The sequence below is a fragment of the Oryzias latipes genome, chromosome 3 (genome assembly GCF_002234675.1).
Source record: "Oryzias latipes chromosome 3, ASM223467v1".
Classification (NCBI taxonomy): Eukaryota; Metazoa; Chordata; class Actinopteri; order Beloniformes; family Adrianichthyidae; genus Oryzias; species Oryzias latipes.
Genome location: NC_019861.2, coordinates 11,010,510 through 11,034,740, shown reverse-complemented (window position 1 = coordinate 11,034,740; position 24,231 = coordinate 11,010,510). Strand labels below are relative to the sequence as shown.

At 40.4% G+C, this 24,231-nt stretch overlaps 2 protein-coding genes across 8 annotated transcripts in view; both read left to right on the top strand.

The window, feature by feature from the left end:
* The window catches only part of LOC101165461 (unconventional myosin-IXa), a 106,373-nt gene extending 95,847 nt beyond the window's left edge, over positions 1–10,526 (top strand). For 5 of the 7 annotated variants that reach the window (XM_020712158.2, XM_020712164.2, XM_011487863.3 and 2 more), the window contains 16 exons: positions 960–1,090; positions 1,219–1,433; positions 1,516–1,632; positions 1,721–1,900; positions 2,004–2,057; positions 2,204–2,315; positions 3,915–3,976; positions 4,106–4,298; positions 4,818–4,946; positions 5,046–5,151; positions 5,632–5,763; positions 6,171–6,294; positions 7,278–7,298; positions 7,500–7,705; positions 7,790–7,932; positions 9,077–10,526. In XM_020712158.2, the coding sequence (XP_020567817.1) occupies positions 960–1,090; positions 1,219–1,433; positions 1,516–1,632; positions 1,721–1,900; positions 2,004–2,057; positions 2,204–2,315; positions 3,915–3,976; positions 4,106–4,298; positions 4,818–4,946; positions 5,046–5,151; positions 5,632–5,763; positions 6,171–6,294; positions 7,278–7,298; positions 7,500–7,705; positions 7,790–7,932; positions 9,077–9,555 (2,404 nt within the window). In that variant the 3' untranslated portion in view covers positions 9,556–10,526. Of the gene's footprint in view, positions 1–959; positions 1,091–1,218; positions 1,434–1,515; positions 1,633–1,720; positions 1,901–2,003; positions 2,058–2,203; positions 2,316–3,914; positions 3,977–4,105; positions 4,299–4,817; positions 4,947–5,045; positions 5,152–5,631; positions 5,764–6,170; positions 6,295–7,277; positions 7,299–7,499; positions 7,706–7,789; positions 7,933–8,516; positions 8,574–9,076 lie in introns of all 7 variants that reach the window. The other 2 variants (XM_023952834.1, XM_020712153.2) reach the window with 2 other exon arrangements.
* A 4,124-nt stretch (positions 10,527–14,650) lies between these two features.
* Positions 14,651–24,026, top strand: LOC101165216 (secretory carrier-associated membrane protein 2). Its single transcript, XM_004066947.4, has 9 exons — positions 14,651–14,819; positions 15,426–15,503; positions 15,593–15,679; positions 17,437–17,560; positions 17,664–17,792; positions 17,910–18,069; positions 21,353–21,454; positions 21,874–21,991; positions 22,996–24,026. The coding sequence occupies exons 1-9, from the start codon at positions 14,763–14,765 to the stop codon at positions 23,149–23,151; spliced, it is 1,011 nt and encodes a 336-aa protein (XP_004066995.1). The 5' UTR covers positions 14,651–14,762; the 3' UTR covers positions 23,152–24,026.
* The last annotated feature ends 205 nt before the right edge of the window (positions 24,027–24,231 follow it).

Genomic DNA, 24,231 nt, shown 5'->3' with positions numbered 1-24,231 from the left:
CATGATAGCATCACACATTTGCTGCAGATTTGTCAGGTGCTCTATTGGGTTGAGATCTGGTGACTGTGGAGGCCATTTGAGTCCAGTGAACTCATTGTCATGTTCAAGAAACCAGTCTGAGATGATTCCAGCTAGATGGCATGCCTCATCTTGCTGGAAGTAGCCATCAGAAGATGGTACACTGTGGTCATAAAGGGATGGACAAGGTCAACAACAATACTTGGGTAGACTGTGGCATTGGAACCATGCTCAATTGGTACCAAGGGGTCTAAAGTGTTCCACCAGCCTGAACCGTTGGTTGATACAAGGCAGGATGGATCCATGCTTTTATTTTGTAGATGCCAAATTCTGACCCTACCATCCAAATGTGGCAGCAGAAATGGAGACTCATCAGTCCAGGCATCGTTTTTCCAATGTGTGAATTGTAGATTCAGTTTCCTGTTATCTGACAGGAGTGACACCGGGTATGGTCTTCTGCTGCTGTAGTCCATCTGCCTCAAGGTTAGACCTGTTATGCGTTCAGAGATGCTTTTCTGCAGTCCTCGGTTGTAACCAGTGGTTATTTGAGTTACTGTTGGAACCAGTCTGGTCATTTTCCTCTAACCTCTGACATCGACAAGGTATTTCTGCCCACAGAACTGCCACTCACTGGATATTTTCTCTTTTTCTCTGTAAACCCTAAAGATGATTGTTGGTGAAAATCCCAGTAGATCAGCCCATCTGGCATCAACAACCATGTCACCTTTCTTCCCCATTCTGATGCTCGGTTTGAACCGCAGCAGATCGTCTTAACCATGCTTACATGTTTAAATGCATTGAGCTGCTCCCATGTGATTGGCTGATTAGAAATTTGCGTTAATGAGCAGTTGGACAGGTGTGTCTAATAAAGTGGCCAGTGAGTGAATGTTTTGTTGTTAATGAGTTGCACATGGATCACATGTTTTTTTGTTTTCCACCAGGGTTCGTAGTAAGATGCGTTTCTGGGGCAAAAACAAGTATGGAGAAAAGAAGAACTCCAGAGAAAAGCTTTCATTTGGAGAATCACTGGAGGAAGACTATGGAGAGACCGGACTATTGCTTGGGGAGGAGGGTAAGATACCCGGACAAAATGCTTTTGTTTCAGAGACCCGCTTTTTCCATTTTATCCACTCCCTTGAAGATTGTATGTATCATCATTTAAACCATCTCTATTTGACGTTAAAGTTTTATTCCTTTCAGGTCAGGAAAACCTATCCTGCAGTCCTGATCTGACTCTGGATCGAGGCTTCAGGGACCTGAAGGAGAACAAAGAGCCGTCTCCCAAGGTGAAGCGCAGGCGCAGCGTGAAGATTAGCAGCGTGGCTCTGGAGCCCACCCGGTGGCAGAACGAGGCCCTGCAGATCCTCACCTGCACCAATGACTACAGGAGCATGAACGACTTCCTCATGAAGAAGGTGCAGCACACGCTAGACAGACAGACAGAAAGAGGAGGGTGAAGGTGTTCCACAGCCTCTAAACTTTAGCGCTGCGTTCCAGATCAGCGACTTGGACACGGAGGACAGCAAGAAGGACACCATGGTGGATGTTGTGTTTAAAAAAGCTCTAAAGGAATTCCGCCTGAACATCTTTAACTCCTACTCCACAGCACTCGCAGTAAGTTCTTCTGCTATGTTTGGGAAAACCCTTTCCGATTGAAGCTGCAAAAAGCAAACGTCTCAACTGTAAATCTGTTGCTCCACAGATGGATGATGGGAAAAGTATCCGCTACAAAGACTTGTATGCTCTGTTTGAGCACATCTTGGAAAAGACCATGCGGCAGGAGCAGAGGGACTGGAGGGAGTCTCCAGTGAAAGTTTGGGTCAACACCTTCAAGATTTTCCTCGATGAGTTCATGACTGAATACAAACCTCTGGACAGTAAGGTAACAGTCTGCAGTTAAATGCTCGCAGGTCACACTCAACTTAATTGTTTTTTTTAAATAAATCAAAATTAATACATTTATTGTTTTGCTTTCTTTTTTTTAGACTTCAGCACCCAAACCTGAACGGAAAAAACGCAGGAAAAAGGACGCCGACACTGTAAGCTCAAAATAACCCACTAAACATAGAATGTGCTCAGCCGGATGTTTAAATATTAGCATCAATGTCCATAGTCTGATCAGTTCAAAAGGAAATTGAAACCACTGAAGAAGTAACGGTTTCCTGTGCTCTGCTGCCCTCTACAGGTGGAGGAGCACAACGGGCACATCTTCAAGTCCACACAGTACAGCATCCCCACCTTCTGTGAATACTGCTCCTCTCTCATCTGGATGATGGATCGTGCCAGTGTGTGCAAATGTGAGTGTAGAGACCCTTTATGAACAAATCATTGGAATTTATTCCCATTCAAAAACACATTTTAAATTTAGCTTTTGGGACAAACCATGGGACAAACATTTTTGTCCAGTATTTTTATTTTTTTAAAGGAATTTAGCTGGACTATGATTTTTTTTTTTTTAAAAACAGCACTGTAATTGAACAGAAAACAGTCAAAATAAAGATTCTAAGGATAAAAATAATTAGAACGATGCATATAAATTGCATTCATATTACAGATTAATTAACATATTTATTTTATTAGTAGTTGCTCACGATGTCGAGGACTATGACATATGCGGCACTGCCTCACCTGCCTCCCCTGACCGCATGTCTCTGGTAGAAACGATTTTGTCCACCCACCCAAAGCACATTTTGCATGCAGTCAGATTTAAAATTGCCCAATTGGGCAACACTGATGTAGTTTCTAGATGCTAAGCTAGCAAATCTCACTGATTCTCGAAGATAGTTTTACAAATATTAACAGATTTTACCCTGAAAGTGAAATGCATCTAAATACAAGCATGTATTTGTTAATCAAAAGAAAGTTTAATTTAAATAGTTTGAAGCACAGATGTTTGTAGTCTTATACAAAAAAGTCAATGTATTTGGGTGTCAGCGCGTTAGTCAGGTGAATTGATAAAGTTTACATTCTCTTCTTACCCAAAGTAGATCTAATGTTGAGCTGCAGGATAACAGCTGTGTGCAGTTTGCTGTTTAAAAAAACAAACATAAAATAAACTTTTTGTCAAACTGTGTGAAACATTTCTACCCTCCGAGTCATTCCACGAGAATAGGACAATTTGTGTCCCTCTCTTACTTCAAGCTGTATTTAATATAATTATACATCAAGCCTTATATTAAGACAGCTTATTATATGCAATGAAATGCAAATTTAAAAATAATGAAATTGTGTTTTAATTAGAAACAATATTTGTTTTCCAACATACACCGTCAATTTCATTATGTCCCCCATGACCTAAATGAAAGATTACAGTGCAAATACCAACCAATTTTATTATAAAAAGTCAAGTCAACTTTTATTATAATCTTCATGGAGATTCCATATTGTACGTAACAGGGTTGAAAATTTACTTCAACCACAACTATCAATAAGGAAGATGTATAAAATCAAAATGATGCCTCAGAGTGGAAAATAATTTTTGAAAGTTAAACACATTCCCAAGAACTTAGAACATATTAAAAAAAGGAAACATTTTGGTAAAAAATGACAAATCTTTCATGGAATGACCCCTCCACAGGGACCTTTAGGTGAACCTAAACGCACCACCAACACACACATGCCATCACACCCATGTGAGCCAAGTCATGTTCCTGCGGTCCCAGCCGCCGAGCGCCGCCCCCTCTCCCTCCTCAGCCCTAATCAGATTGTTTTCAACTAGATTCATGGGGTCTGCCTCCTTGTCTGTCCACATAATCACAGTTAATTTCCGAGTCACCCAGGATGAGAGTTTTTCCTGTACAAGTTGGGTGAAAACTTGAGCTCCACGATGAGGAGGCACTGTCTTTCTGTGGGGAACACGGATGACCTGTTTGATTTCTCCGCCTGTGTTTATCCAGTGTGCCGATATGCCTGCCACAGGAAGTGCTGCCAGAAGACGACCGTCAAATGCAGCAAGATGGTAAGACAGCCATATTGTCTGCTCGCACAATAACATCCCATGACATCAATTATGCTATTTGGGGGACACTAGGGGAATAATGTTTTGTACAGCTTGCTGATGGCTCTGTGTTTGTTTTTGTGGGAGCAGTTTGATCCAGAGCTTTCCTCCAGGCAGTTCGGAGTGGACATCTCCCATCTGACTAACGAAGAGAAGACGGTTCCCCTGGTGGTGGAGAAACTCATCAACTACATCGAGATGCACGGCATCTACACCGAAGGAATCTACAGGAAACCTGGCTCCGCCAACAAGATTAAGGAGCTTCGCCTTGGACTGGACAACGGTAGGTTTCACAAGTTCACAATCCCTGAAGAGGAGGGGTGTAACGATTCATTTGAACAATTCCATTCATATCATGACTTGTTGTTGACGTAGCGATTTATAGTCGCCATTGATTCGTTTTCAAGGATCCGATTCGCTGACCTAAAATCAATCCAGGATATCTTTTCAGCCAAAAAATTCAACATGACTTTCCTAAATGAAAGTGTTTCCACATATTGAACTGTAAGGATGGCTCGATCATTTTTTGCTGCATCACACGTGTTATCCGCTGTGATGGTCGTTTAAAAAAAAGAAAAAAACAACCTACAATGTCTCACCCCAAATGGTATTTTCCAATATTGGTTAGAATCAATTTATTTCATTTTGAAATGATCTTATAGCTCAATTTAATTAACAATTTGCTTCAAACAGATGGATCTTGTTGGATTGTAGGAATATAAATTATTATTATTTATGAGAAATGAGGAAGTCTGACTACGTCGTGTTTTTTGGTTTGTCTGAACTCCCTGTGGTCGTACAGATGTGGACGGCATTAATCTGGATGACTACAACATTCATGTCATTGCGAGCGTTTTCAAGCAGTGGCTCCGGGACCTGCCTAATCCCCTGATGACATTTGAGCTGTATGAGGAGTTTGTACGTGCCATGGGTACGTACGTACTCAGCAGCTGATCCTGGAGGCTGTTCGCACTTTGCTCCATCTGCCAAAGCCGTAAACGCCATTTTCCTCCTATAAATGCTCCCGCAGGTTCACAGGACAAAAAGGAGATAATCAGGGGAGTTTATTCAATTATCGACCAGCTCAGCAGAACTCACCTGAACACGCTGGAGCGTCTCATCTTTCACCTCGTCAGGTAATAAAACCAAATGCTAGGGTGTTCTTTATAGATTAGAAATAGTGTTATCTAGCTATTTTTCGGTTCACCTTCGCATATTTTTTTTCCCAGTGCAATTCTGGGTGGGTTTTTTTCTACAGCGCACTGATCGGCTGTCGACCTTGTCAATCATGCTCCTCTGTTCATTTTGCCATATTTACATAAATCTTCAATTGCAAGCAGATATCTCTTTTCATTCTATAATACTGGACTTATTTTTCTTTGAAGGTTTGAACGTTGAGAGAGAAAAGTGAGAAATGTTCATGTCTTTCTGAGAAAAGAGTATAGTGTGAAGTGAGGAATCTTACAGCCTGAAAACATCTGTAATCCTACTGCACAGATTTCACCTGTCCCAGGTTATTTTTACAACGAAACCCCCGCGATAGACGAGGGAACACCCTAGTGCCTGAAAGATGTACTTCAGAGCAGACTGTTCTAACACTAACCTTGTGTGCTTAGAATCGCCTTACAAGAAGACACCAATCGGATGTCCGCGAATGCCTTGGCTATAGTTTTTGCTCCCTGCATCCTTCGATGTCCAGACACCATCGATCCACTGCAGAGCGTCCAGGACATCAGCAAGACTACAGCGTGAGATTCCACTCTTAGATCCCTCACCATATCCCTCCCATCCGTCTGAAAGTCAAACGCTGCAAATAGGAGAGATGTTTGTCTGAATTGTTTTTTTTCTCTAAAATTCCAGCTGAGCGCGCTCGTCAGTTTCACTAAACATGCAAGCTTACATGGAGGATAAACTCAGTAATTGAAGCAAAACAGCCCCATGCCATTTGTCTCTTTACATAATGTTCGTCATTATATCACTTCTGCTAAAGGCTTTAATTCTGTTGACTGTGCTTCAGATTTCCTCAGTCAGTGGAGGGTAGAATTGATGGCACGAGGACAAATGTTGCTAGTTTTCTTCTCTATAAATAAGATGTGTTTTTTTTTTGCTCCTCCTTTGATGTTTTTAAGTGTTTTTTCTTTGTTCTTGTCTGTAGGTGCGTAGAATATATTATTTGTGAACAGATGAATAAGTACAAGGTCAGACTAAAGGATATCAGCACTCTGGAGTTTGCAGAGAGTAAAGCCAAGAACAAACTCACCCTCATTCGTCGGTCAATGGTAAGATTTTCAGGAAATAACCGATGCTCCTTCTCTTTCCTACATAATGACTTATAGTTTTTTTTAATTGTCAAAGACCCTGTGACGTCCACAGATCATCATCATACTCTTGTTGCAGAATTCAGTTCACTTTCTGCTCTTCAAATGTTTTGCTTTTTGCTTTTCTTTCCTGTGGATGAAATCAAGCAGGTTATGTCATCATGCAGCTAACTCTGATTCAATTTTCTTAATGCTGTGCGCAGCACACAACACGGAGAATTGAAGGAATTTAGTTCAGCAAATAGAAGTGAGCCAAGAGAAATGTCTTTGTCTAACTAAAAACCAACAGAGGTGTGGTGCGGTGAAATGAGATGATTGTTGCTTTTTTACCTCTTAAGGCTACGTTCACACCGGTCACGTGATGCGCTTTAAAGCACGGGCTAAGTGCACATTCTTAATCGCGCATTTAGTCAATGGTGTTCACACTGGACAAGCTGGGAGGGGCTTCTCCTCTTTCTACTGTTTACTGACGCATGTCCGCCACCTACTGTATAATTCCGGCTGGATTCAAACCACAATTATTATTTTCTCTTCTATGATCAATCAAACGATTGGCACTTCCATGAATTAAAGGGACGCCATCCATAGGCCACTACCAAATCCGAGTCCCTGATTGGTCAAAGTTCAACCTGGTTTAACCTTAAACACTTGTTCAGTTGCCGCGCAATTCGTACATAGAGCCCGAAAACAGTCGTAGAAACTTGCGTAGGTACTCGTTAATGCAAGAGTTTTGAACGCAAAAGCCCAAAACGCGTACGCGTGTTTACATAAACTTTTCGTTTTAAGTGGACTCTGTGTGGGAACGTAGCTTTACTCCACTTCCCTTTTCCATTTTAGTGCAATAAAAACGGAAATCAATATCAAAAGAGACATTCATTGATGTCAGTTTTATTCTGCCTTTTCTGATTATTATTTTTTCTTTTACTTGTCACTTTTATTCATAGCATCAGAATGCAGCTAAAAAGGTAACACTGGTGTCAAACTGTGTTTGTTGGCGGTGTGCTGTTTTCCCTAAGCTTCCTATTGTCATGGTTCAGTCACTGCATGTCCATGTGGCTCCGTGCTTGTTGGGGGTGGTGTAAGGCCATGCGTGTGAAGCAGTTTTATTTTATTTAGCAGGGATCGACTGTTTTAGGGGTCTAAATTTTGCTTGGTTGGGTCCTCAGGGCAAAGGTCGGGTCCCAGGGCTAAGCTACCACGCTCCCTCCCCTCCGGTCAGCCCCCGGCTCCAGTCTGCATCCGAACCTGCCAGGGAGGAGAGCGGCGGCGAAGAGTCGCCGGAGGCCACGATCATCTCTGAACATCAGCAGGTGGCCATGCAGCACGAGGAGCGAGTGCTGGCGGAGCAAATCGAAAACCTGCAAAAAGAGAAGTACAAAAAATGGACTCCTGTGTGTTTGTTTACCACCCAACGCCCTAAAGAGGCTCAGTGGTGTTTATCACGTTTGTGCTGCAGGGAGGAGTTAACTTTTGAGATGCTGAGTCTGGAGCCGCGAGCATCCGATGACGAGACTTTGGATTCTGAGGCGTCCATCGGTACAGGCGACAGCTCCGAAAACCTGAATGTGGACTCTGAGGAAACCATTTCTGACGTCTCTGGTAGGAGTTTTATCCCAGCAAAACATTTCGTTTTGAGATTTTAGGGTTTCACTTACACAACACATAAATAAAATAAAAAAAACACAACGTCATTTAAAATGAAAAAATAAATGTATCAATTGCAATTCTTTACAAAGTATTTTGTTTTTAAACAAAACGTTTTTGAGTGAGGAAAATGAAGACATACATGGATCCAGTTATGTTCAGTAACATCAGAACATAACATCAGAATGGAGCGGAGCACGCTACAATATTTTTTCAACTGCATTTTTCATCTGCTCCTTATTCACAATGATTTTATTCAGAAGTACAATAAGCATAATTTTCTTAATGTATGTCATCAGAAATAAGCCACCAGAGCACAACTTACCTTGGACTGGGTCTTTAAACCTTTTAAATAAATCCACTTTTCATCAAACTAAATTTAAGACTTCCAGACGTTTTAAAAATCTTTACAACCATAAACGGAATAACCTTAATAATCAAAGGACATCTGTAGGGTTTTTCCAACAAAGTGCACACAAACTCTCAGGGAGGTTCACAGGATCACCACTAATCCAAAACTTCACTGTATTTCCACCAAGGGGGTCATTTATGGCAGAAAGAAATCAGCAAAGAAATCTAAACTTGTCAAACAAGACGTAAGTTAAAACACATTTTTTTAAATCACAGCAATTTAGAAATTGAACTAACATAAGTAGAGCTATAAATAAGTGGTTTTGAAAGAGTGAATGCATGGGATTGTTTGATTTTCATTGATTTGTGTTTTGTCAATTGAAATTTTAAGAACTGTCGTTTTTCTTCTTTTGTTATTCAATAAAACGGATTCTAAGTGTTGACACCTTGATGCCTGAATTTATTTCCTGCTAGAGAAAAAATCCTTTACGTTTTTGCTTTTAAGGAAGGCTAAAGTGAGGTGATTTTAGAGCCAAAGTGGTTTGATGCATATTTGCATAAAAAGGCATCAAGGGGTTAAGGCTCCTATAAAGAAATATAGAACAAAGTTTGGCTTTAATTGGTTAGAGCTGAACAAGTGATTTATCTTATTACACTTTGTGGTGTGTGGGGCCATCTCTACTTTTCTAGTTGGGAAAGGTCAAATACTCCAAATCAAATGAGTTTGGCAAAATCCTTTTGATTTCAGAGAGAGGTCCAGCTCTGACGTCCCCCTGGCCTCGCAGATCTGATGGGAGGAGCCACCGAGGCCATGCTCACCGCCGGCAGCTGGACTGCCGAGAAGCCGCAGAGTCCTGTTCCACCGTTTCCTCCTTCTCCACCTTATCACACTTCCACCCTTCCTCTTCTTCCTCCTCCTCCTCCGCCGCCAGCCGGAGGTTTCGTTTCCACACCAAGTCCGCCACTCTGGGCTCCGGTCCGGCTCACGCGTCCCAGACCTCCCGATTCGACAGCTTTGACAGCAGCCCACCCAGAGAGCCGGAGGTCGACGAGAAGCCCCAGTTCACCAGCCGCGGCACTTACAACCCAGAGAAGGGCAAGCAGAAACTGAGAGGAGCCCGGCATTTAGTGACGAGACACTCCAGACAAGGCCCCCAGGGGAGGGACCCCAGCACAGACGTGCCACAGCACATGGTCTTATACGGTAGCAATGAATTCATGGTGTGAAGGTCTCAGCAGAGCGTTGCCTGCTCAGATCTCTGCTTTTTAAAGCACCCTTACTTTAGCCTTTTTGTCAAAGACTCTATTGTAAAAAGAAAACCGGTGTCCACAAGTGCCACGCACAGACCTTCCCTCTCCAAGATGTCTGCTGGACTCACAGGAGAGAGTGGAGGAGCGGCCCACGTTCTCAATGTGCCTTAGATCCTCCAAGTTGGGAGCAGGAGGACGGAGGAGTGATGGAACATGCATCAGGGAGCGTTCCAGAGCCGGAACACTGACAGATGATCCAACGGACCTAAAGCTCAGAATTATTAGCTGCTTAATGAGTTTACAGTTCATAACAATCGGTAAAGAGCAGCAGATGGCTGTGCTATTAGAATTAGTTTTTCCTTATTTAATGAATTTTAACGTCAGAATTCTTTATAGGTTTATATAGAGGTATAAATACTGTACAAAGACAGAACACCTGCCTTTTCTGGCAGTTGGAGTCAAATATTTATCTTTTTTTTTTTTTGAGCCTTCTGGACAGAAAAGTTCAGATATGAGCAGTGGATGCTGCTTTTGTGTGCGTGCATGTGCTGATTCCCATGTATGGATGTGTTTGACAAAGAAAAAAACCCACTTTATTTTTAAGTCTTTGCTGCTCCCCCCCCCTCTCCTTCCTTTTACCTCCGTCACACGGGGAGATGTGACCATCAAAGGGACCAGATCAGCTGTTACATCATCTAACCGAAGGGGTTCCCGACTCTTTAACAGTGTTTGACTCTCTGGAAATTCCAGCGTTTTGCTGCTCGTCGGCCATGAAAAAATTGGAAATCATCCTACAGATCATTTGTACGGAGCAGTGTGTTTGCGTGTGTGTGTGTGGGGGGGGGGGGGGGGGGGGATCAACTCTCGAAGCCTTTTGTTACGCGCTCAAGCCCAAATTCACTCCTAATATTTGCTCAAAAGCAGCTATTCAAGAAATCATGAAATCACTTTGTCTTGTGTGGTTTTTACTGACTCCATTTGTTTCCTCCTTCATGAAGATGCTTCATCCTAACCTACAGTTAAAACTGAGGAGCACAGAGGATGATCCAGCAAATGCAGGTTTTAAACAGCATGGTTTATAGAAAGGTGCTAAATGTTATTTTGTCCTACGTTTTTGACTTGGATTAGTCAAAATGACAGTAAAACATGCTTTCTCACTGCAGACATTCCTGACCCCCCCCCCCCCCCCCCCTCCATTTATTTATTTTGGTTGAATTTTTTGCTTTTTACATGTGCAATTAAAAAGAATGGAAGAAAGCTCAAAAAACCTATTAAGTTTGTGTTCAAGCAGCCTACACCTCCCACTACAGAAACATTTTTAACCCTTGACCTCTGAATATGTTTCCATTTATGAAAAAAAATGGAATTTCAATCAATGTATCATTTGTATACCACTTATAAAAGCAGAGGCAACCAAAGTGCTTAACATAAAATCAGAGACAATATGATACAATAAACAGCTGTTTTTAAAAGTGTCTTAGAATTACTGACGGTTGTGGCAGATCTCACAGAGAAGGGGAGAGCATTCCGGAGTTTAGGAGCTGCAGCTGAAAAGACTTCATCCCCCCATCACAAGCAGAGTCCTGGAAACCATTAAAAGCCTTTTTGATTGATGATTGAAAAATAGAGGTTTTTGCTTTCAAGTAGCTGCTAAATGAAGGTAATGTTGAACCCTAAGTGGTTTGATGCAAAATGACATCAATGGGCATTAAAGGGTTAAAAAAAACTCCCAGCAGAAAATAAACAATTTGTTGCTCCTGTTATCATTTTCATTAAAGTATTTCAGAGTCATGTTCCTCCAGTGCATCTGAACAAACTCAGTTGAAATCCAAACAGTCTTACAGATACTACATGTGCAAATGTTCTGCTTCTTTAAGTCATTGGTTTTTGGATTTAGCAATATTTTGATATGATGGAGCTTCTTTCCAGCAATTTTACAGGTTTTCCTTCAGATAATGATCATTTTTAGAGCATTAATTTATTTAATCTCACATTGTTTTACTGGCAGATGTGGAAAAATTGTGTAAACCATGAATGGTTTTAGAAATAATTGTTTTTATTCATTTTTATTTAATATTAAGTATGAATTTATAAGAACAAAATAAAAAGTAACTGTTAATGTTTCCATGTTATCCAGCATCAGTACCTATAGTCTTAAGATTTTGTTGTTTGGTTTATGATCAACCAATCATTTCAAACACTGAGGTTGAAAACCAGTCATGAACTGAAATCTGTCTGCAGGAGGCTTCAAACTGCTACCAAAGTGAGTAGGGAGTCCTAATCTGTTCATAATTAAATAAATAAATATGACCTCATGCAAATACACAATCAACCAATAAATCTCTCATAAATATATAAAAACATCCTGAAATTGTGAAAAACCTGCACACTGATTTAAATTAGCCATTATATTATTCAATATATTTCATTTTGCTTTAAAAACCTGTTCAATATTTTAAAACAGCATTTTAAAATATTCATTTTTAATGATGTTGAATATTATTATAATTTTGTCTTTTTTCAGATCCTCGGATTTCAAAATCAATAGTTTCCAAAGTATCTTTGTTTTTATTTCATGTTGCGGTTTTTCAGAATGATTTATTTATTTCATGATGACCTTTATTCAGCAGAATGAGTCTGTCAATCAAACCAGATGAGGCGGAGACACTTTTGTGATTGGCTACTCCTTTACTCAGACATAAGCAGCAGCACCCTTCAACGAACGTGTGGGGGCGCAATGCCCACCCCTCAACACTAGGGGGAGTATGCACCTCTACACATCCATAGTGTTGCCAGAAATTGAGTAGTTTTGGTTCTAAATTTGCGGATAAAAGTGGCTTTGGGCGAGTGTGCATAATTCGGGTGATTTTGTGGTCAGTTCGGCGGTTTTCATTTTCTCGTGAAAATGTAGTAGTGGGCTGAGTTAGGCTGGGTGGCTGTTGGAGTTCCACTAAGCTTCTATGAACTGGAGTTCCATGAACGCACCATGCTGCGTGTGGGAGGAGCTACCAGCTAATGTTTTAGCCTGATAGCCACATGGAGCTGTGCCCGTGTTTATCTCACTTACAATGCATGGATGCACAATGCACACGGAGAATGTTAAGAGATCAGGTGTATTTATTTTGAATAGTTCTACATGATAACAATGTTTCCATGTTTGAGTTCATGAGATCATCCCAGAGAGAGTCTCTGCTTCAGCTCCTGCAGTGAAACTACGTCTTAATGGCCGTCTCAGCGGTTTTTCCACCTCTCAGAGTGCGCAGCGCAAGAGTGTGTGTGTATGAACGCAAGTTAACGGTGTGTTGCTCAGTTCGCTGGAAAAGTAATAATAAAAAAAGGTTTCCTCCAAAAGAACAGAGACTGGTTCTTTTATTGACCCACTCTGAGCGAATGGCGTGAGAACAAGAGTCAGGAGTGTTTCAACGGGGGACTTCAAGATTTTGACGACCGGAGCTCCTCTGGGGTTTGGTCCACTCAAACTACAAAAACGCAGTGGTTTATGTTTGCATCGTCAGCAGCAGACAGATAGTTTGTCTCTATTTGATCCTCTAATGTCAGCAAAGCCGTGCAGATATGGCTGAAATATGTCATCTCTCTGACTGGCACACCACAGAGCAGGTATCTAGGAATATGAGTTGATTTCCAGGGATCAGCCAATGTGCAATTAGATCCCACCCACTTTCACTGATTGACAGACAGACTCATTCTGCTGAAAAAGGTCATCATGAAATAAATACGTCATTGTGAAAAACAGCAACATAAAATAAAAACAAAGTACTTTGGAAAATATTGATTTTGAAATTCAAGGTTCTGAAAAAAGACAGAATTATAATAATATTCAACATGATTAAAATGAATATTTTAAGATGCTTTTTTAAAAGAATCACCAGGTTTGTAAAGCAAAATGGCTAATATAATGGCTAATTTAAAATCAGTGTGCGGGTTTTTCACAATTTCATGATATTTTTATATATTTATGAGAGATTTATTGGTTGATTGTTATTTGCATGAGGTCATATTTATTTATTTAATTATGAACAGTATAGGACTCCATAAGTGAGTGAAGGTTGTGAAAAACAGTTTAATGTTAAGATTGTCCACACAAGATTAGTTCTAAAGCGTCTTGCTGTTCAAACTCTTCTGAAGAAGCACAAAGAAAGTTTGAGGACTGTAGACTCAGATGAAGGACATATCAACCTTCCTATCCTTTAAAATCAGAAGATGTCCAGCAGTGCCATTAGCTAAAAAACTTTTATTTCTCTGGAGGAGTTTCACTTTCAAGGCTCCTCCTTGGCACCCCCTCTCCACTTTCTTTCCTTAATTTAAAGCATCAAAAAAAATGTATCTGACTGCGATTAACTCATTTTACAGAGTTGATTCACCATAAAAAAAATAGTTACAAGTCACTTCTGTTTCTTTTGGTTCAAAAAAAGCCAAAACGTTTACCATTTAGACTTGTTCACGGCCAAGGCCAGATATAGGCATGGGGAGCCCCCCCCCCAAAAAAAAAAATAAAAAAAGAAAAATGACTGAAATAAAAACACAAGACAAAAAAACGCAAGGACAGACTGATGGACAAAAGAACAGACAAAAAGGAAAAGAAAAGATTTAAAGATTGTAAAATACAACCTTTAATAATCGTTTGTACCAAATAAACTTCAACTTCAGCCTCAACAGGCTTCAAACCAGTGTCCTGCTTGTTTGTGCCTGACTGTCCCTAGCCAGGTAAATACTGTCAGGGAGAGCAGTCGGTGTAAAACTTACAAGACATAGATATGATGACATATAGATAGAGAGACAGAGGGAGGTAAACTGATACGATGATGGCATGCGGCAGCTTTCTGATGCATTTTAGGGGCTTGGAGGGATGTGACACCCCAAACTCACAGCCCACCTGATTATCTACCTGCACCCCATAGTGGGGCTGGCAAAGTCCCGACCTGTTCACAGCAGGCTGGGTTTGAAAGCTCGCGCAGGCCTGCAGGGGGTCATGGGACCCGTTCTTTCCTATAAATAAGGACGAGCTGCTTTAATGGGTCAGGGATGACTCCGGACGCGCGGCGGTGACGCTGCCTGCCGCTGGAGAAGCGCATGCGCAGAAGCCCGTCTTCGCAACAAGATCAGAAGGAGCCGCCAGTGAGACGGGAGTAGTCGCCGCACTAAAACACCGTCTTTCTTCCACTATGTCTGAGTTCGACAGCAACCCCTTCGCTGACCCCGTGGACGTGAACCCCTTCCAGGTGAGTGTGGGCCACTGCCCGTGTCCCGGAGTGTGTTTTCAGCACCTGAATTTGGTGTACAGAAACGACATGAACACAAAGATATGCGGATAGAAAAAAACCTGTTTGGTTGGTTGCTGGGTTTGGCCTCCGTGTTTCCTGGCTCGGAATCGTCGTTAATTTGAGGATAGACACGTATTCGGTCACTTCTCGGTTGCTGTGGAATTTTCACCTAAATAATGAGTAAATGTAAGTCTTGGTGGTTTTTAAACACCTGCGCAGGTGAGAAAGAATACCCGGGGACAGGTGCCATCATCATTCCCGACTCCTCCTCGCGCCAGCCAGCGCACGAGCTCAGTCTTCCTGATAAACAACTTCACTTGGTTTTAAAACCATACAGAGTGTTATTGGAGGGCCAGTTTTTCTGCTTTTGCCTTTTTTCTTTTTTCTGCTCGCAGAAATCTTAAAGCCTTTGAAGTCTGATGGATTATTAGCTTTAATGATTGCTTCACCGCGTGGCAACATGAATTTTTTTAAAAAGCTTTTGGGCTCCTGCTGGAATAAAATGGTTATGGCATAAGAAGCAGTTCAAACAGATACTTTTGCATTTATATGTGATTCTTTTAGGATGTCTCTGTCACCCAAGCCACCAGTGGAGCCACTGAGAGCATCGGGGGCTATAACCCATTCTCTTCCACTGAAATGGTGAGTTCTTCCGTCCTCAAATCTATAATCTGATAATGCAGAGGGATTACAGATGTCTAACAGGAAAGGTTCTACCTCTGTCCTCACAGACAAAGTACTCTGGAACCACCATCCCCATCTCTGCAGCCTCCTCCCAGCCCGCCGTTCTGCAGACGTCTGTAGAGCAGAGCCCACAAGTAGGTCAAACACAAAAATCCACACGATCTAGTCATTGGAGACTAAGATGAAATCTTTTTTTTTATAGAGTTTATGCCATTGACTGTATATGAGAATTGGACTGAATTAGTGTGACATCATCCATAGAAAAAGGTTTACTTCTGGCTCCAACCAAATGAAGTCAGTTCAGTCGCTGGTTTTTGGCGATATGGACGCTGCCATGTTGGTGCATAAAGTGTGCTCGGGAGAATCTGACAAACGTTTTGTGTATTCGATGTGAGACCACATATGTTAACCTTAAAAAAAGTTAACCGAGCAACAGTGGTTTTTCTGAAAAATGGAATGACTGAATAATGTTTATTTCTCCATTAAAGTCTAAGGGGTTTTGGCTTTTTGGGGTCAGGAGATACTTCCTGTTTGGAACGCCGGGGTGGAGAGGTCACTTAATCCAGTTCTTGTATACGGTGAATGGTTTATACGTCTGATAGTAGTTTGTTTTCCACAAAACAGATGGGACTTATGGGAATTTTTTTCAGTGACTAAATAATTTTTAAGAAGAGTTATGTTGCTGCTTTCCCTCAACCTTCAATCATAAAGTTATGGGATGGTGTCAGCAGCAGTTTTCTTCATGATGATGGTTAACCTCTAGCTTATTATGAAATGGGAACTTTATCTCTCTTTTTCTGTAAAAATACTGATTTTTAAACTTAAAAAATAATAATTTAAAGAAGGAATGCATTGATCCATAGTGATCCTAGTACAACATATTAATCTGCTGCGTTAAGCAACTGTAAAACCAAACACTCTTCTTAACTAAACCTGTTTGGTGAGAAATGTGTTAAAGTTACGCCGAAAGTTTTGAAGTTCTTGTTTTGCAGTATTTTGATTTTATTTTAATTTTTTTTTAATTAAAATCATTCGGCTTCTGCAAACTGCAAGTTTCCAGTTTCAATCACTTTTTAGACAGACAAGAGTGAAACAACTAGAGACTGTTTGGACGATGGCATGCTTTCTGTTTGGATGTATTTGTCACTGTTGCAATTTACCTTAAATATGCAAAGACAATTGGTTTTCACTAAAGATTAAATCAAAATTACCAGGCTAATTAATCTATGTTTGACATTTTCCTCCTTTTAGTGTCACACACCACTGGTGAACTCGATCCTAAAGCTTTGTTTGTCTTTTTTGTGTTATTGGAGGTTTAGTTGTAGAAAGAGATGCAGCCTAGCTGTTCATGTAGCACTGCAGATCTAATCGGCTTGTTTTTGAAAGAGATCCTTGTGGCTTTTTCTTTACAAGTTTCATTTTGTCACATTTCTAAATAAATATCAGCCCACAAGTAAAAGTTACTTCATTTGCTTTCTATTTCTATTATAGCTTTAACAGTTTGAGTCTAAAGGGACATTGATGTGATTCTTAGAGTCCCACACGAATCATCTTAGGATCCCAGTGGTCTTTTAACTATGATCATGCTGTTTTTAGCCAAAGACGTACATGGATTTAGTTCCACAAGTGCATGCATCAGAATGGAGCGGGGCAGGGAGCTAGTGGCCCGCCCAGTGTTTCTTCTATTAAAAACAAATACAATCTTTTTCCAGCTGTATGGCTTAATAATCTTTGTATTTGTCCTTCATCGTCAGAAAAATGTTACAAGAATATGTTAAAAACCCAATTTTCATCAGGGTGGGTCTTCATTCAGAGCAGAATGTAGCAGTAACCAGGTGTAGCCGGAGCACTGAGGCTGGTTTCAGGATGCAGCTCTCCTGTCGTCTGTTAGGCCACAGCAGCAGCTGCTCAGGCTAAGCTGGAGAAGCAGCAGGAGGAGCTGGAGAAGAAAGCAGCTGAGCTGGAGCGAAAGGAGCAGGAGTTGCAGAACAGAAATGCAAGGAGCACTGGAGGAGGTGTGTTCAGCCCCCTTTGGAAGTAGTTTTCTGCAGGGAATGATGTGTGTGAACCATTTCAACTCCTAAAACTCTTACATTAATGGATTCATTTACTTTTCAGATAAAGAGAACAACTGGCCGCCTCTCCCAAAGTTCTGCCCCGTGAAACCCTGCTTCTATCAGGATTTCGAGGAGGAGATTTCTGAGGACTACCGCCAAATTTGCAAGAGAATGTACTACCTTTGGATGTGTAAGTGACAGCTTCTTCTGTTTTGTCGCTTTCATTTTGCTTTTGTGCTTCACGATGCACATCTCCTTCATTGTTTCTGTCAGTAATCCTAATCACATCTGTGTGTGTCTGCCTCAGACCACAGTGCCACTCTCTTCCTGAACGTGTTGGCCTGCCTAGCTTACTTCACAGCAGATCCTGCTTACGGTGTGGACTTTGGCCTGTCCATCCTTTGGTTCATGCTCTTCACCCCTGTGTCCTTCATCTGCTGGTACAGACCGGTCTACAAGGCCTTCAGGTACACACGCACCCGTGGACGGCTTTTTAGAAATCATATTGTTTTCGCAACAAGGGTTGAACACTCGAAAAGGTTCAAAACGCCAAAAAAACACATCAAAAGTCCAAATATTCCAAAACAACATAACAACTGTGTAGCACAACAAAAAATACACAAACACACACACCACCACATAAACGTCCAAATTGTTATCGCAAAAGTGACGACAAAAACACAAAAAGCTTCTAAAAGCCCTCAAAGGAAATGTATAAGCCCACAAAGACATGACCAGTACATAGTAAAAGAAAAGCTGCATTGAAAGACAAAGGCCATCCTAACCGCTAAAACAGGGGTGTCAAACATACGGCCCGCCAGGTGGTTTTGTCCGGCCCACACATGGAGAGTAAAAATCACAAGAATGTTTAAAAAAGAAAGCAAGTTTCTAGTCCATTCCTGTGGCGAGTTATGTTTATTTTTTAAAGATATAACCAAAATGCGCAATTCCGCCACTAGGGGGAGCAAAGGAAAAGCTTAACAACAAACAACATAACTCTCCATGTGCCAAAAACGAAACCTAACAGCTCTGTGTCTGGGTAGGCAGTAGTTTGGTTCACCACTGAAGGATGATCAATAGTGACACCCTAATGACCAAAATGTTGTCAAAAAGAAAAAAAAGGTTGAAGTGAAGTCCTGAGCTTTCCAGGAAAATGGAAAGCGTTTTATTTGTTCACGGAGCTGAATGCAAACCTGCATGCTTGGTATGTCATCAACAGGTTCTCCAAGAACATAACATTCAGCACCACTATGAGACTCTCCACAAAGAAAGGTTTCACCATTTGCAGTTAAGAAAAAAAAGATTTAGCAACTATTAGCTGGACCGATAAATAACCATCTGGATTTACTGCAGCCGTGATGTCAGTGATGGAGCAGTGAAAGCTAGCTACCTTATTGCAAACAAGTTGGAGCAAACATCCAATACATTTTCTGATGGTGAACTTATTGAAAAATGCTGAAGGCTGCAGAAGTCTTGTTCCCAAAAAGCAGTCGACCTTAAACATGAGTCTGTCAAGAATTACGACTCCAGATCCAACATCTCTGAGGAAACATGGGCAGCCATATGAAGGAATCCAGTCATTTATTGTATTTTCAGTCACTGTTGATGAAAGCACCAACATCACAGATATATACAGCTGTGCATATTTATTAGAGGTGATGAAGAGACGTCACAGTGGAGTTTCTGGAGTTGATGGACACAACAACAACTGATGACATAGTCAGCTCTCTAGTTACAGTGCTGGACGATGTTGGTGTGAACTGGTCACCGGAAGTAATTTTGGTTACTGATGGCGCTCCATCACAGGTCAGGAAGAAGGCAGGTGTTGCCACAAAATTCAGGTAGAAACCAGGAAAAGATTCTTATAATAATGAATAATAATAATAATGGACATTTCATTGTGTTTTGCACACTTGAATGACAGTGAATGTGTTTCTGCACAGGATCTGAATCCTGATATTGACGGTCTTCTGAAGTTTCAGGAGAGAAAAGTTAACTCAAAACTCTTATGTTTGCAAGTTTAATTTAGTGTAATTTTGTCATCGTTTGGACGTTTACATGTTAGGAAGATGTTTCATTTTTTTCTGTAGCCCCTCTTAAATTTATTATCAGGATTGCTTCAGTGTCAGATTTAAAATATTCAGGCTGTATAAAATTGAATAAACCAATATTTTTTAAAGTGAAATTAATTTCATTTAAGATCCATTGGCCTCTGTGAATGAATGTGTAATAAGAAATGATTAGGCTACCATGTTGGTTGAGGCATGTTTTCCAATTGGGTAAAAAAACAAGAATAAAGCTTTATTTTGCCTTTACGCTACTGGTCCTTCCCACTTGAGATCAGTTGAATGTGGCCCCCGAACCAAAATTAGTTTGACACCCCTGCGCTAAAACTTCTATATAGTTTTTGCATTGTTTATTATTATTATTTGTTGTTGTTGTTGTTGTTGCCTGCAGCATTCTCACAAATCCAGGCTTTTTCTTTTACAGCTCTGTTCTAATATATGATGTTGGTATGATGCAATTTCAGCCAGCAACAAACTGTAATTACAGATTTGTCCTCCATTGTCAATTTTCAAATGGTTGGCCCTGCCATGAATTAAAGGGGACGTCATCCATTTGTCAGCACCACATTTGAGTGCCCCATTGGTCAAAGATCAACCTGGTTTAACTTTCAACATGTGTTCTATGGCCATGTGTTTTGTACGTAGAGCCTGAAAACGGTCGTAGGAACTAGCCAAAATGTGCAGAAACTCTTTATTGGAAGTGGGCATTTGAACACACGTAGCCCAGGGCGGTGTGAACATAGCTCCAGTACTTTCTGAATTCTCTGACAGGTTTGTGACTGATGGAGTTCATCTGTGAAGCTTCATGGCTCCGCCTACAGCACTAAAAACTGAAGCTTATTTGTTTGGGTTTTTATTTTTTGCATAAAAAAGACAATGGTCCTTTCTAGGGCTGCACCATATGAGGAAAATTCGCGATATGCGATATTAGTGATCAATATTGCGATGACGACATAACTTGTGATATATGAACAAATAGTAAAACAACCAAAAATGTTTTGATTTTACTGCAACAGTTTAATTAAAAGAGGAGTCAACATAACTTAAATCATAGTCCAAATGAGCCTCGTTTACACAGGAGGAGAACATCTAACACAGAAGAGCTCCAAAATATATAAATAAATAAAAGAGCTCCATCTGATTGGTCAACAACGTGAAGGCGTCCATCCAATTGGTCAAACGCATAATGGGGTTTATTTGATTCGTTAAATACTTAAAGCTGCCATAAGATTGTTTTAACACATTTAAGGTACCCATTTATTGCAATTTTCACCGTCTTTTGTAAAATGAGTATTGCACAGTTTGATATAGCAATAAGGATAAATTTGCGATTTCTTGTGCAGGCCTAGTCCTTTCCACATTTTGGGCAAAGAAGTAGAATACTTTTACCTAATTTTACTGAAGGAACCTGACATGAATAAGTTGATGCCAGAAAAAAATGTCCCCTACAGTGACATGATCTGCTATCGACGGTGTTATTTGGAACAGAGTGTTATCTGAGGTTATTCATTTCTACCATCATTAAAGGCGTGTTTCCAGGATGGAGAACCTCCAAAGAATAGAGGATAAGGGGGCATTTTTTGGCTTGAGTGTTGGGATCAGCCAGTATATTTGATTTTACAGCCTGCTAAATGCCATGCTCTAACAAAAATGTGCTTTTGTTTTGTTTTTTTTCTTCCCTCAGGTCTGACAGCTCCTTCAGCTTCTTTTTCTTCTTTTTTGTCTTTTTCTTCCAAGTTGTAGTGTACGTTATCCAAACAGTTGGGATTCCCAAATGGGGAAACAGGTCAGTGTTGTTGGATCCGTGTTCATCAGTTTATCGGTGCATGTTGCTTTACATAGATTTACCTAAACGCATGAATACATCACTGCTGTGCTTTTGGGGTGTTTTCTCCCTCTGTACTCTCTCTCTTGTCTTTCTTCAACAGACTCCTGTTGACCTAACTTGTCTGGGTTGCTGCTTTGTAAGTGTGTGGACTTCTTCTCTTTGGGTTTTTTTCTCTACAGCAGATATAACAAGTGTCTTTTTTTGTTTATTTTTACTTTTCCACTTTTTCTGACTTTTTTTTTAATGGATAAGTAAGATAAATGGGTGCTATCTAGTAATTAAGAAGCACTTTTCCTAAATGTTTTTGACTTGTTTTGAGGGGAACAAAAATCATCAGATGAGTCACTGTTTAATTGGTTTTGTTTGATTTCTGGCAGTGGATGGATCTCAGCGATCAGCATGATCAGGACAAACTTGGCGGTCGCTGTAGTTATGATGGTCGTGGCCGGCTTCTTCACTGTAAACGCCATTCTGGCGATCATCCTGCTGAAAATGGTATGGCCATATCTAACTACACTGCTTCATCTGAAGGACATAACCTCAACTATGTCTACACAAACCGCTTTAAATAACTGAAATGAACCAAACTGAAACCCAGCCGGCCAATTTATAGATTTGGGGTTTCTTTTCCTTTTCATTTATCATTCCCCTCACCAAACACACACAGATTAAAGGGAGAAATATGTGGCCATAAATTAAAAACAAATGATTAATGACACTTTATTCTAGATTTAGCAACAGTAATTCATAGCTTGACCAGCTGCCTTACTTATGGTTTGGTAAAGATGTGAACAGACTAAGGATTTAAAGTCCCACTCCGATAATCTTTTGTGAAAGCGATCCCAATTATGATGATTAATCATAATTGTTGTTTTTAGCCAAAATAATAAAACCTGTGATGTTTTCTAGGTCATAGTTTCTGCAGAGTGGCAGTAGTTTATCAGAAATTTGCCTCTGAATTGTGAGTGGGACTGTTGGGATGGAGTAAGCCTGCCCCTGCTTCCTGTCATCCACCTGTTTACATGCTCTCCCACTAGCTTACAGCTCCTCACAACCCCAGCTTAACATTATCTGTGCAACAAAAATGGCGAGCAATATTGGAGTTATCCAGCCGTCCAGTTTTGAGTCAAATACCAGCTCGGACGAGGAAAACAAAGACGTACGTAGATCTATTTATCTGCATCTGAATGGAGCGGAGCAGGAAGCTTGTGGCCTGCCGATTGGTAGCTTCTATGTTACCACTACAGGTTATTTCAGGTCAATTATTTTCATCTGCTCCTGATTTGCAACAATTCACAAAAATAAATAGTCAAACCCAGCTTTAAGCTTAATTTTTCTTATGTCTGCCATTGTGAAAAAAAGGCTACAAGAACATGTTAAAAACACCAAAAACATAATTTTATTGGAGTGTGTCTTTAAAACGTCAAACAATACACTGGATCACCATAAAGGTTTAGTTAATAACAGATGGAAAACCTTTTTTTCCTGTACATATTTAGGTCCATAGTAGGTACAGAGGGACGGGAGCCAGCTTCACCAAGGCCCAGCAGGAGTTCTCCCAGGGAGTCCTGACCAGCAGGACCTTCCAGGGCGCTGCAGCCACTGCAGCCACCTCTGCTGCACAGGGAGCTTTTGGCAGGAGTCAGGGAAACTGAAGCACAGCTTCCTGCCCCACCTCAGTATCACAGGCCTGAAGAGAGATTTTCAGGTTAACTAAGGTCAACGTGATGAAATGAGATGATTCTTTTTTTTGATTTTTTGTTTTTTTTGTTATGGATGCATATGGATTATTTGTTAATCCCAGTTGTCCTTTTAAGTAGTCTAGCAAAAAACCCTCTATTTTAAAGTTCATGTTTGTTTAATTTCTTCATTAATGAAGTATCATGTTTATTTACAGTTTCAAACAAAACCCAATTGACCTGGGCATGACTTATTGCACACTGTAGGCTTAACCAAGTTTAGATTTGGAATAATTACTGTTACATTTGTTTTCACATTTGTAAATGTCTTATTTAATAAGGCAATCGAGATCATTGAAGGTGGTGGGATGAAGGTCTTTGCTCTGATTTCACTGGCTTATTCTGTTTTAATGAAGTGACGCTGAAGGGGATTGTTTGTTTTTGAATTATTATTCATATTTGGTAGTAAAGAAAATCATGTTGATCATTTTAAGTAGTATTTTCTGTGATGACAAAGACCATGAAGTCTAATGGATATGCAACGTTTGTCTTTTTAAAGGAGCAGAAAGAACAATATGTAGTAATGCTTCAGGCTTTGACTGCTTGCAGGTTTTTGGCGTTTTAAGGTTTTACTGTAAAGATATGTCCCAGTGGTTTAAACTGTTGAAAAGGTAACCGATCTTTAAGCAGGTATTAAAGTGTTTCGTCAGTCTCTTTTATAGATTTTTGTTTTGGTGAAGTTTCTCTGTCTTAATCTGAATGTGTATGAAGATGTACAGATTTGCAACATATTTAAATGTCTTTATAGGATGGGAAATTTGATTTATGCCCTATTAAACTATTTAAGAACACCTATGCTTACATTTTTATTGGATATGTACAGGTCTTAACCTACACAAAGCATACATTGATAAGGGTGGAGATATTCAGTTTTGATTATATATCATGTTCAAGATTTTGACAAATCTAAAACCAGCTTTAATTTAGAGTAAAGGATTCAAAGAGAATTATTTATTGAAATGGGGTAAAATTACCGTTACGTTTCCTCAAAGTAAC